We start from the raw sequence: 12,633 nt of genomic DNA on the forward strand, positions 1-12,633 counted from the left end.
TTGAGAAGTCAAACTCTCAAGTTTTTTTTTAGTGGGGCTATTTCTCTACACCTTTGAACTCACATTTGGGTTTGGTGGAGCAAATCAGCAGATGGTAGCTATTGCTGTGTGTGTGTGTGTGTGTGTGTGTGTGTGTGTGTGTAAGATAAGAGGTTCTGTTGTTTGTGTGCACACCCTTAGTACAACATTGCATTCATTTCATTTCTGAATAAATCAATACCCTGGAGAGGCATTTATGAGAAATAAGATCAGTTGCATCTGTCTATTGAGTTCAGTGTTTCCCCTAGAAACTTTTCCAGCAGCGGTGCTATTACTTGGGGGGGGGGGGGTTGTTAGCATTTTTTTTTTTTTTTTTTTTATATCATACCTTCGTGTTTCTTTTGTGGACATTTTCAGCTTTCTTTTTACATTATTGGTTAAAAATGATAGAAGAAAAAATGAAATGGCACAACCCAGAAAAAAAGATTATTTACAATTTATTTAAATTTGTCTTAATGGCAAAGGCCACACCCAATCTGGCGAGCACTTAATTTTTCTGGGCTTTTCAAAGAACATCTCTAAGGCTCTTTGGTAATTGAATTGAATTGTTGGGGCCATTAATGCTGACACACATGCACGTAGCCAGATGCTCTCCTTGTAGTCTATTTCTCAGTCCCAAAACAACAAACCCACGTATAAAAAAAGTAAATACTCACTTTTCTTCTACATCACTCCCACAGTTACCATACAACTCACTCACAATTAACTTCGAAAAGGACCTAGGCTACTTGATTGAAGTGCGACCGCTTAGATCTCACCGCCAAGAGAACGCTGAAGTTATGAGAACACGCCTTTCTGATAAGAGAATGTAGGCTCCTATGTCTAATGCCGCAAACGAAAAAAAAGGTCTGTTTGTGATAGCCTATTATAGCTAAGTGGACAGAATTTAGGCTATACGATATGCCAACATATGCTCATATTTCCTTTAACTATCAGAAAGTTTAAACAGGCCTAGACTGTGTTCGCTTAGCTTTCCCATGCAAACATTACATGTAGCCCTACGCTAACGCTACAAGTCTAGGCTACAATTAACGTTAATACCATACACCTTGTAGCACATTGGTTTACTCTATTGCATTACTTACGCTTTTAATAATTTGTCGCTGAATGTTGATGGAGGCTCATCTTTGGGAAATCAGCTCTCTGGATAAAATTGTCAGCCGGAGCAAGAGTTCTCAGAGTTGACGACACCGGACGAAATCAATCAGCAGAAAGAACCGCGATCACAACAGTAGGCTAAATCGCAACAAACTCCCCCATGTTAAATTAATTTCGTAATCATGAATTGGTTTCTTTTATTTGATGTAGGCTAGAGAGGAGGATGCATGTTTCACATTAGTGTCAATGTGTCAAAGCAGGCTTTGGATCAGAGGAATTGCTCAAGCTTAACATATGGCATAGGCTACAAGCGAATTCACGCATACAAACAGCTTTGTGATGAAATATAACTAATATCATTTTTTTATTGTCACCAGGCCTATAAGTAGGCTATTTATTGTGTAACCTACAAGTGAACGATGACACCATAGGCTACACTGTGGCGGAGCAAGACCCCATCAGTCGGATAGCTAAACAATGTAACCGTGTTCAGAACGTAGGCTAGCCATATGGGCTGCAGACTTGTCTTTGGGCTTGTAATCACCTGACACATCATGCCGCATATATGTCCTGAATAATGAGAGGCTAAGTGCGGATTTGATGCACTTAACTTGCTCAAGACTTTCAGAAAAACAATTTCGAGATGACGCTGGTGTTGTGCTTTTACAGTGTGTTAAGTGAATCTCGTGATATTATGTTGCAGCGGCGCTGAAAATCCAGCGGCGGCGCTGCGCCGCTGTTAAATACACTGTAGGGGAAACACTGGAGTTAGTTAGTTTGTTTGCTTGTTTGTGTATTTAGGCTATTTTGAAGTTTTTGAAACTAGGTAGACATCAGTAACTGTGTTTGGCGATGGTGTACCTATATAACATGGTTTATGAGCATGAGTGGTCTGCAAATAGTGGAAAACTACCAGTTCGCCCTTGAGGCTGAGATTTAGTTGCGTGCTGTAATAGTGTGTGGTTTGAGAGATATTCTGCAGTGCCATCCGCAAGGTTCCATTGACTTGCCAACAACAGTGGGCGAATGGAAAGTGCAGTTGGTGTCATTCCACCGGCTACAGTCATAAACGACTGCATTTACTGTCGCTGTCAGTGGTTCAGGGGACCCACAATGAGAGCAGTCAATATGGATGGGTATTGGCACTGATGTCCTGATTTGATTCAATTATGGTTAATGCTTTGATTCAGTGACCTCAGATTCTGATTGAATATCATTTTGATTGGAGATACAGAGTATCAGTTTTCCAGACTTGGAGAGATGATTGATCCATACATTTTACAAATCGATATTGAATTGGACCAATATTTTACAACCCCAAATCAGAAAAAGTTGGGACGTTGTGTGAAATATGAATAAAAACAATGTAATAATCTGCAAACTTTTATTATCTGCAAAGTTTTATTAGTTGCAAAAAGGTCACAGACAACATATCAAATGTTAAAAGTTGGGACGGGGATAATAAACTGCTGGAAATGTTGTTGTGTAATGATAAAGAAAACAAAAGGAGGGAATGTTTCACAACTAATTAGGGTAACTGGCAACACGATTGGGTATGAAAAAGAGCATCCCACAGAGGCAGGGTCTCTTAGAAGTAAAGATGTAGGGGTATTCATCAGCGTTGCGCGGTCTGCCTGAAATTAAGCGGTCGCCCGCGGATGACCGCGGTCACCCGCGGTTATGAGTCATAAACAAAATATTTTAATGATATTCGGGTCATTTGCGGGCGGGTCAGTTAAAATTAATTAAATATATATTTTCTACAAATAGGCCTACTTAAAATATCACGAGAAGGCTAGCATCAATACAGTAAAGCATCAATACAGTAAAGTCAACAGTAAAGAAGCAAGACGCGAGTTAAAATAATAAAGACACCCCTTCAGGAAAAGCGATATAGGCTATGGGAAATATTGGGAAAAGTTGTTAACGAAGATTACAAGTTATGGTCTAGGCCTACTTCTTGCGAAGCCATTTAAAAGTATGACAGCCAAAACGGGCAGCCTGCAGGAATAAATGTTATGGCACAGACTACACAGCCATATCTACCGGTATATATAGGTTCGCGCATGCATAAAAGTTACCTTAGTTCGTTGTGTTTGTGACTTTAAACAGTGGATGTGCTTTAGTAAAGCTTTGTGCTTCATTCAGCATTATAAACCAGTTCTTACACTAACGTTTTGACCAGCAATGTATCTGTCTTGCCTACCTTGCCTCACCATTTCTGTTTTCAAAAGAAAGATGTATGTCCATGGCCTTCAAATCTTATCCTAGTGTTCTAATCCTTGGTGGTTGCGTGCGTGCTTGCACTCTTATTCTCATTCTCTCTCCTGCGCAAACATTATGTCCTGCATGCCTATTGCGTGTAGTTCTACTGCATAAAGTTTTGCAAATAAATTAGTTTGTTTTACAGAAATGGCCTACTGTCACACTGCATGCAGGCTATAACCAAAAGCACACATTTTGTAAATAAGCGGGTCGGGTCGCGGGTCGGGTATAACTTTGTCCTAATTAATATTCGCGGTCCGAGTTGCGGTCGGGTTGATTAAAATATCGGGCGACCGCGGGCCGCTTGTGACCAAACCCGCGCAACACTGGTATTCATAACTATGTGTAAACCTGTGTTCACAAATTATGAAACAATGTAATTTTAATGCTTATTAACATGGAATTGTGAAGTATTTGGGGAGTTCATCATCTACAGGACATAATATTATTTAAAAAATTCAGAGAATCCAGAGAAAACTGTAAACAAGGGAAAGAGCTGAAAAACAAATTGGATGGCCATGGTCTTTTGGACCTCAGATGGCACTGCATCAAAACCAGACCTGTTTCCAGACCTGTCCATTGTATGGGCTCAGGAAAACCCCTGATAACCATTGTCTATGTGCACAGTTTGATACTCAATTCAAAAACAGTAGCCAAAATTGTAACAGCCAAAGTTGTATTGAAAAATATACCGTCTTATCTGGGCCTGAGCTTGTTTAAAATGGACTAAGGTAACATGGAAAAAGGTCCTGTAGTTAGACCAATCAGAAATTGCCATTCTTTTTGGAAATCATGGACTCATCTGGGCTAAAGAGGAGAGGGCCTATCCAACCTATCCTTCTATGACAGTGTGGAGGAGCATTAGTGCCTACAGCATGGGCACCTTGCACATTTGCCAAAGCACAATCAATTCTGAATGATGTACACACCTCAAGCATGTCTTGACTCTTTATAAACAAACCTCAAAACAAAAGTGAAATTGAAGTGAAAGTCAATTTTTTGTTAGGCTATGTGATGACCGTATAAATAACGAAAAGAATGCACACCCTCCGAGGTGCTGGCAAGGGAAAATAAACTAAGAAAACTTGGTCGCCGCACACTCTATCTCTTATTCCTGTTATTTTAAATCCAACGTTTCGACCTGTCAGCCTTTGTCAAGGAATCTTTTCTTAGGCTATGTGATGACACTATTTTACTGTAGGCCTTCACTATTCAGTTCACCATGCTTACGTTTTCAAAATCAAAGACTGGTTTGTGTTCTTTCTGGAATTAAATGACATTCAGAAGGCCAATGAGAAAGTCCACGTTCCACTTTTTCATATCAACCTAAATTAACGAGGTGGTGGATCAGTCTGGTTCTATTTTAAATAAATCACGCCTCTTTCTTAAGGCCGCCTTGATTTCAAACTTGCGCACTGTTGGTGTGACAGACAGAGGCAGGAATGGGAGAATACGCGTAACACAGAGGTGTGTATCTCAAGTGCGTAAAAAAAGCTTATGCACGATTTACGCGTGAATGGGAGAATTCCCCCCTCTATCATTAAATGGTTCAAAACTTAATTCAATGAAATTCATTTTTTGAACTGAAACTGCTCATTGTTTTTTATAGTAGGTCAAGTATAGTAGGTGTCAAGTCATAACTAGTCCTAGATGACTGATTTGTGTTGTTTAGTGCACTTTGGCATTCCCGCCGACTACTACTAATATGCATCTGGGTCACGACATGCTCTGAAATCAGGCACAGGCTTACAGGCCGGGAAATATAGGCCTGTACCCGGGAAATATAGGTGTGTGTGTGTGTGTGTGTGTGTGTGTGTGTGTGTGTGTGTGTGTCACTGTGCTTTCTGTTTCTCCCACTGTTCTGGCGTTAGGGTCTTCTGTTCAAAGTCATGGATCACCTTTAGTTCTTCAGCTAAACAGGTGTTCACCATTCTGGAAATATACAGTGTGGTCAGAAATATGGTCAAAACTAAATTGATTTTGTACAATCACTACAGTCCAACTATGTCTCGTTCAACCCTCATTATGAGAATGTTTCACCGTGTTACCTGTGCCTCTAACTGTGTATGAGAGAGAGAGAGAGAGAGATTACTTTGGCCATTTTCGCACCTACCATATGTGTGTGTGTGTGTTTGTGTGTGTGTTTGTGCTTCTGGTTTTAATGTATCTGTCGCTCTGTCCCTGTGTCTCTGTCTTCTCCCCTCCTCTCTGTGCGAATCTCTTATCAGGTGGACCATGCTGCCAACCGCACGCAGTTCGGCAACAAGATTCACAATTACGGCACTATCCAGGAGAAGGTGGCACGCATGGCCATGCTGCAATACGTGACTGAGGTCAGATGGCGTGCCCAGGACGACATATACACACACACACACACACACACACACACACACACACACACACACACACACACACACACACACACACACACACAGACAGAGCAGATCCTGGTCCATATATGTCATACTGATCCTGAGTCAGCAGTGGTCATATCTGGACCGGCTCTGGTCCCAACTTTCAATCTATGTTGATCACTGGCCATCTTTTAAACTTTTTTACATTGGTTGCACTGGTGCGCCTAAATTATTTATTTAGGTGCACCCTAATTTTAAAATGACAGTATTGATTTGATTTTGGAGGCCCCCACCGCCTTGACACCATCAGTAATATTGAATATTGTGTTATCATTCACATTAGTGGCAATCCTAGACTTTGCTCGACCCTCCACACACACATGGAAAATTATGTCTTGTCATATGTTTCTATTTCATATTTTGGAATTCATAAACTTTATATATTTTGTTAAGAATTTATAGTATATTATGATCTGCATAATTACTAATAGCTAAAAATATATAGTAATTAGAGGAAAATAGTTGCACTTAGTCCAAGGATATATGGATGCAATTCATTATGTTTTCTATGTCATTAGATAAAATAAATGTTCAAAAACTAACAAGTCAAAGAAAATCTTTCTGGGATCATAGAAGAGATAAGTATCTTGCAATGTTCATTTCTATGATTTTGGTGAGCACTACATGAATGATAGACATGATGCGTGAGCTAACGGGATAGTTGCTTTGAGGGAACTCTCAAGAAGTTTGCCAATAGGTTGTGTAGCTTATTTCGGAAATGTCGCAACAGTAGGCCTAAAATTCCATAGATAATTCCATAGATTCCATTAAAATAAATTCCATAGCTTAGGTAGGTTAGCAACACAAACTTGATAGGTGAGGAAGTCAGCAAATCAACTTAACATTAGCCTGCTATTATTTGTTGCTGTGTGGCCACAGCATCACTTCAACTAGCAGCCATGTCTCGCTACTTATCCCATGACAGCTGCAGGTTAAAAGCTGTGTATGTGTGAGGAGAAAAGACACAGGCTATGGGAAGCACCGAATGTCATTCTTTAAAGTATCGATAGTAATAAAATTAGGTATTGTGATGTTTCTAATTTCAGAGTATTTTGATACTTTTGTAGTATTGGTGCACTGTGCAACACCAGTCAATAGAAGAAAAACGCTTAGTACATGGAGAAACCGCAGATGTGAGGTAAGTCTAGGCGTCACCCTTATGACATCAGGTGCACCAGTGCGACATAGGACAAATGTTAGGCGCACCCTTACAAATTTTGGTCACACTCTAGACCCCTGGTTAGTCTTCTCAGCTTTGTATGTTTGTTACAGGAAGAGGATGTGGAAACTGGGCTAACAAAAAAAAAAAAACATTTAATAGCTTCTCTAATATGAATGATATGTGTAGGTTTTGATATGTTGTCAGAGGTTGTGCTTTGCAATATAAAAAAATATAGAGAGAAATGGAAAAGAATTGTCAAAATGTACACTGAATGCTCTGTCACATCATGATGTTATGCCTTTGGTTCCATTTACTTATCACAGTTAAAAGTGAGGTAGTGGTTCAAAACAACTTATTTCTTCTTTCTTTCTTTTATTTAATTGCCTCTGTGTGTGTGTGTGTGTGTGTGTGTGTGTGTGTGTGTGTGTGTGTGTGTGTGTGTGTGTGTGTGTGTGTGTGTGTGTGGCTCTCTTACAGTCTATGGCCTACATGGTCAGTGGTAACATGGACAGTGGTGCAGCCGACTTTCAGATTGAGGCAGCCATCAGTAAGATCTTTGCCTCCGTAAGTGACTTTTTGCTTTTGTAGTTCTTGCAACTGGGCACTTTGAAATACAGTACCCTCCAGAATTATTGGCACCTTTGGTAAAGTTGACAAAAAACAGGTATAAAAAATAATCCGTTGGTGATTTATTGTAATCTCACAATGAAAACAATGAGGAAAAATCCCCCCTTGAAGGGAAGCAAATGTATTCTGAGAAAAAGGAAAATCTCATAAAGAAATAAATATTTTTAACAAAAACACATTGCTCACAAATATTGGCACCCCTAGAAAAATATTATATACAAAACCTAACAGAAGTATTTTCCTATCTAAATTCAACTTATTTAAGTTAATCAGAGTGTCTTTGAACTTTCAGAAGTAGTTCATGGCTTTCTTTTTCACTTTTTCAGGTATGAAAATAAAGTGACACAGAGGCTAAATCCTCTAGTCATTTTTCAACATTGGAAAGACAAGAGAATACACTAAATCTAAATAAAAACAAAGCGTGTGGACATTTGTAAGTCAGGGGATTTCTATAAAAACTAGGTACTTTGTTGAAAATGTCTATATTTACAGTTAAAACAATGATTAACAGGTTGTAATCAACTGGAAATGTGGCAAACATGCTTGGATAAAGACCAATGGTTATCTTGCCCCCATTCACATTATGGAGGATGGTAAGAAGGCAAAAAATTCCATAAGAACCACTGTTTGAAAGTTACAGAAAAAGGTATCATCTTGGGGTCACCAAGTCCCCCAAAAAATCTTTAAAAGTGACCTCACTGCTAATAGATTATTTAGAGGGCATACCAGGTAAAGGCCAGTCCAGTCATTTAATTACCAATGTAAACGGTAAGTTACTGAATGGTACATTGACTTTGTCTGGAAGTGTGGTCTATTGTCAGATGAATATTTTACCGGCAGGATCATGACTGTTGTGTTGTAAAATGGGGTGGTCTGTTGAATTACTCATGGGTGTGGTTTGGTCGTGCAATAAACCAATCAGAGCGTCATCTCACATTCCCTTTAATTGTTCCATAGGTTGATATTTTGGCAATGTTCAATCTCAATTAAACCGTTTGCTATTGATTTTTCCTCTTGACAAAATGTAATACAGAAATGTCACTTTCCGATGTTTTGGGATCACTGAATCTTATGTGCATGGTGATAAATGTAATCTAACATTACCTCACTATAGACAATGCAGATCTGTCAGATAAGCTCTCCTCTCCCGGCTGCTGGGGCATTTTGGGTTAAATGGCATCGGCATGCAGTTCAACATCACGTCTCATTAAGTCCTCTAATATTTCCTTATTTATGTCATCAACACATGATTCGTGGAAATGTGTTCGCTAGATTTATACCTGTTTTTTCACATCGGACACCACACTGATTTCCCTCGTGTAGCAATATTTGTCCTTGTAATTATGTATGGTTTGGAGAAATGGGAACTGCGTCATTATAGATGAGAGGAGCAAAGTGCATTGCGCAACACAGGCCCAAAAGCACCTGCAGGTGTAAGCTAACCTTACCAACAGGCAACTCAACAACGAGAAACAGTTTCCAAGTTGACCTAACCTGCAGGTTAACTGCATGACAGTAGGCTATTTACAATATTTTATGTAAAGTGTTTGTAAACATGTTATTATCAGCTTAATGCATGTAGATGTACTATATAGGCTACTACATTTTTAGTTGACCAACAGGCAAATTCAAGGCTTTGAATGTTTCCATCTGTGCACAGGGTTTCTGTGCAAAATTCTTGCAGGCCTGTGGCCAATGTGCCCTTAAAATAGCACCTGAATTTGTGCAAAGACCAGGAGGTTCCTGGTCTTTGGCAGAATTGTTTTCTGAAAAAAAATATCAACAGGGACCGGCCTCAATTTTTAGCCCCGCTGGTACCTGTGGAGGGAAAAATTCCAAGAAATAAAGACCCAAAGTCAATTAGGTAGGTGTGTTTGGCGTACATAGAAGAACGACTATACTGAAAAATACCCCATACCTAATGAGAGTTATTGAGGAGGAGCTGTGCTATTGTGGGGCTTTGTATTCCCAAAGGCCTGGTAGGTACGGTGCATGGTATCATGAACACCAAGAAAAACATTTTCAAAGGAAATCTGTCAATCTCTGCCAAGACATTAAAAGTTGGTCATGATTGGATCATTCATCTGGTCAATGAACCAAAGCAAACGTCCAGATCAAAACAAATATGGTTTACTGAACACAAAATCAAGCTTCGGCCATTACCATTACCAAGAGAAGGTCTTAGAGGCATGAGATAGGTTTCTCCCTCCATCCCATAGTCTGTCCACACTTATACTTTTATTTTCCCAATATATATATATATATATATATATACCGCTCAAACTGCAAATCCCAAACTGCTAGTATTAGAGACAGGCCTTTAATTCCCTTTACACAAAACTTTTCCTCTGCAAAGATGGAAAATATTATCGAATTAATTATTTCAAACACACTGAATGTCTACCTATATGACTAGGCTATCTGATAGCCATCATTCAACAGATGAAACACATTTTAATTAAACGTAATCAGATGAAACAAAGAGATCGTTACAAAGAGATCACACTGAAAGTTCATATTTTGTCACTAGCAAATAGCCTATATCGGTCCTTTGTCAAATACAGTTGCATTATCAGCCCTGACCAAAACCGTTCAGGAATTATTTATGCAAAAGTGGAACGTGCTTAATGTTTAATTCTCCCTCCTTTTCGGCACCAATGAAACAGCATGAGAGAGCATGAACCATATGTTTCTCCCGTTTTGTATTTGCCAAATTTGACAACAGTCTACATTCAAATCATAGCCTACTTCCAGGCGCACGGGAACATATTTTTGACCAGGGGTGCTGAATAATAATTGGTAATAAATAATCATTGGTGTCCGACGATTCTCCCCCAGCATATGATTTGAATTTAGACAGCTAAATACGCCATTTCACCGCCGTGTATGAGTAAGGTCTAAGAGTGAGACGTTTTATAATGGCCTGGGCAGCCACATTCCACTGCAACTATGCGCAGCACTTGCCACTCCGACTCATCAATAAAAACTGTGCACGCACACACCAGTCCCATAGAAGCGCACTCGACTTTACATCATTAACCTATTTCAGTTTATATAGCCAGAGAATGTCCGTGGACGGGCTCTGATATAGCCTAGTCTAGGGTATATTCCTTTTCTGACTTCTTTCTCTTTATCGCCATGGCATTTAGAATAAAGAATAACGTTTGCGAACCGTTCTGGTTTTGTTGCCAGCATAAAAACAAGCTTACCATCGGCCTATCCGCAAATTTTAAACACAAGGGATGAATTGAACGATGACGAAGTCGGACATATAGGCATAGTTCATATTGGAAAAAAAGTTATACAATTTGGAACTCTAGCTTTTCCCCACTGCAGTCTTTTAATGCCATCTAATCATATGTAGATGCGCCGCGTCTGCATCATACTTAAGCCCAAATCACACCCAAGATTAAATCTAGATGAGCAGCAACTTGATGCAACATTTTAAAACCTTGCAACTGTGACCAGACATGTGAATGCTTTTGCGGGGGCTTGTAACGACGTGCAACATCTAATTCACACTGCTGTAACCTCCTTTCTGTAACGGCTTTGTGTCATTGCGAATCTTTAAAAAGACGATCTGACGGGTTTTAGAAGATTAAATACAACCCGAAACTAAAAAACAGACCAGGTCTCTACTGGAGACCGGCCTTTAACCCAAACCTGTAGCCACGCCAGGCGTTTAAAAGAGACAGGCTCTCTTAGGTTTTAAGTTTTACGGTATATAGTTTTTTCTATAGGTTTTTTTTAAATATATATTACCTTGCCTTCTCTCTTATGTCCATATTTATTTTATGCTGGTCTCTAGATTTTATTCTTGCACTGTTGCACTGTTGGACTTATTCATTTGCACCAATCAAGTCCCCTGATCTAAACTCCATAAAAAAAACAGTGGGGTTAGTCAAAGAAGAGAATGCAGAAGTGTGGACCTAGGAATCTGGGGATCAATAAAAAGTATCTATCTATCTATCTATCTATCTATCTATCTATCTCTATCTCCCCTGATCTGGGGAGATTTGGTAAAGATGAACAGCCTTAAATCCCTTGCTTTGTATTCTCCAACTTTATGGGGTGTCATAAGAGAATGTTACAAGCTGTTTTATTGGCAAAGGGAGGCTTAAGAAGGTGTTACAAGCAGGGGTGCCAATTGTGAGCGACGTGATAAATTTGCTTCCCTTCAAGGTTGGATTTTTCCTATTTTTTTTCATTGTGAGATTACAATAAATCACCAACAGATTATGTATGATACTAGCCTGGGTTTTCCCATGCCACCTTGCGCGTGCGATTTAATTCACGCTGCTAGGCAGCCTGGATACCATGGAGCAAATTTTCGCCTCAGTTAGGGGACCAATCACAAAACGGAGGGAGGGCAGTAAGACGATGACGACACACCGTAGCCGTTATGAGCCACGTACAGACGCATTTGATAGACAATCGTAGCGCCCAATAAACGGCTCTGGGCATTCGTAAACCACGTTTCAAATACGAGAAAATGAATGCCTAGTTCCCAGACCCCGTCTCATTTGAGATGAGGGTATGACGTTAGCCAGGCTAGTATGATACAGGTTTTTAGTCAACTTTAGCAGAGGTGCCAATAATTCTGGAGAGTACTGTTTAGTTGTGTGTTTGGTTTGGTTGCAGTTGCAAATGTTTGAACTGATAGATTTCCATATGTTCTTTATCATACAAATACATGCAGTTTAATAATTTTTATATATGCATGTTATACTGGTCAAAAATGTAATAATAAAATGGTACCGTGGCGTAAACACATCTAGCATTTAAAAATTACTGCCAAAGGCAACAAAATTGCCTTGTTAAATTTTGAAGAAAAAAAAAAATACTTAAGCCATAAAATAGATGTGTTGTATGTTATCCCTTTTCCCTCTGTGAGCTTAGGGACAGAAGAGTAAAATAGAGTTTTGGTGGTACTGTAATAAGGCACTAATTGGTAAGAGCTGTTTTAAGGAATTGTCTGATGTGATTGCAGTTCCTCGTATTGTGTGTGTGTGTGTGTGTGTGTGTGTG

At 39.4% G+C, this 12,633-nt stretch overlaps 1 protein-coding gene across 1 annotated transcript in view; it reads left to right on the forward strand.

Moving 5' to 3' along the window:
* The window catches only part of acadvl (acyl-CoA dehydrogenase very long chain), a 61,768-nt gene that overhangs the window by 35,137 nt on the left and 13,998 nt on the right, over positions 1-12,633 (forward strand). Inside the window, exons 11-12 of the mRNA XM_048236983.1 lie at positions 5,631-5,735; positions 7,456-7,542. Coding sequence (XP_048092940.1) covers positions 5,631-5,735; positions 7,456-7,542 — 192 coding nt within the window. The remainder of the gene's footprint in view (positions 1-5,630; positions 5,736-7,455; positions 7,543-12,633) is intronic.

The sequence above is a fragment of the Alosa alosa genome, chromosome 24 (assembly GCF_017589495.1).
Source record: "Alosa alosa isolate M-15738 ecotype Scorff River chromosome 24, AALO_Geno_1.1, whole genome shotgun sequence".
Lineage (NCBI taxonomy): Eukaryota > Metazoa > Chordata > Actinopteri > Clupeiformes > Clupeidae > Alosa > Alosa alosa.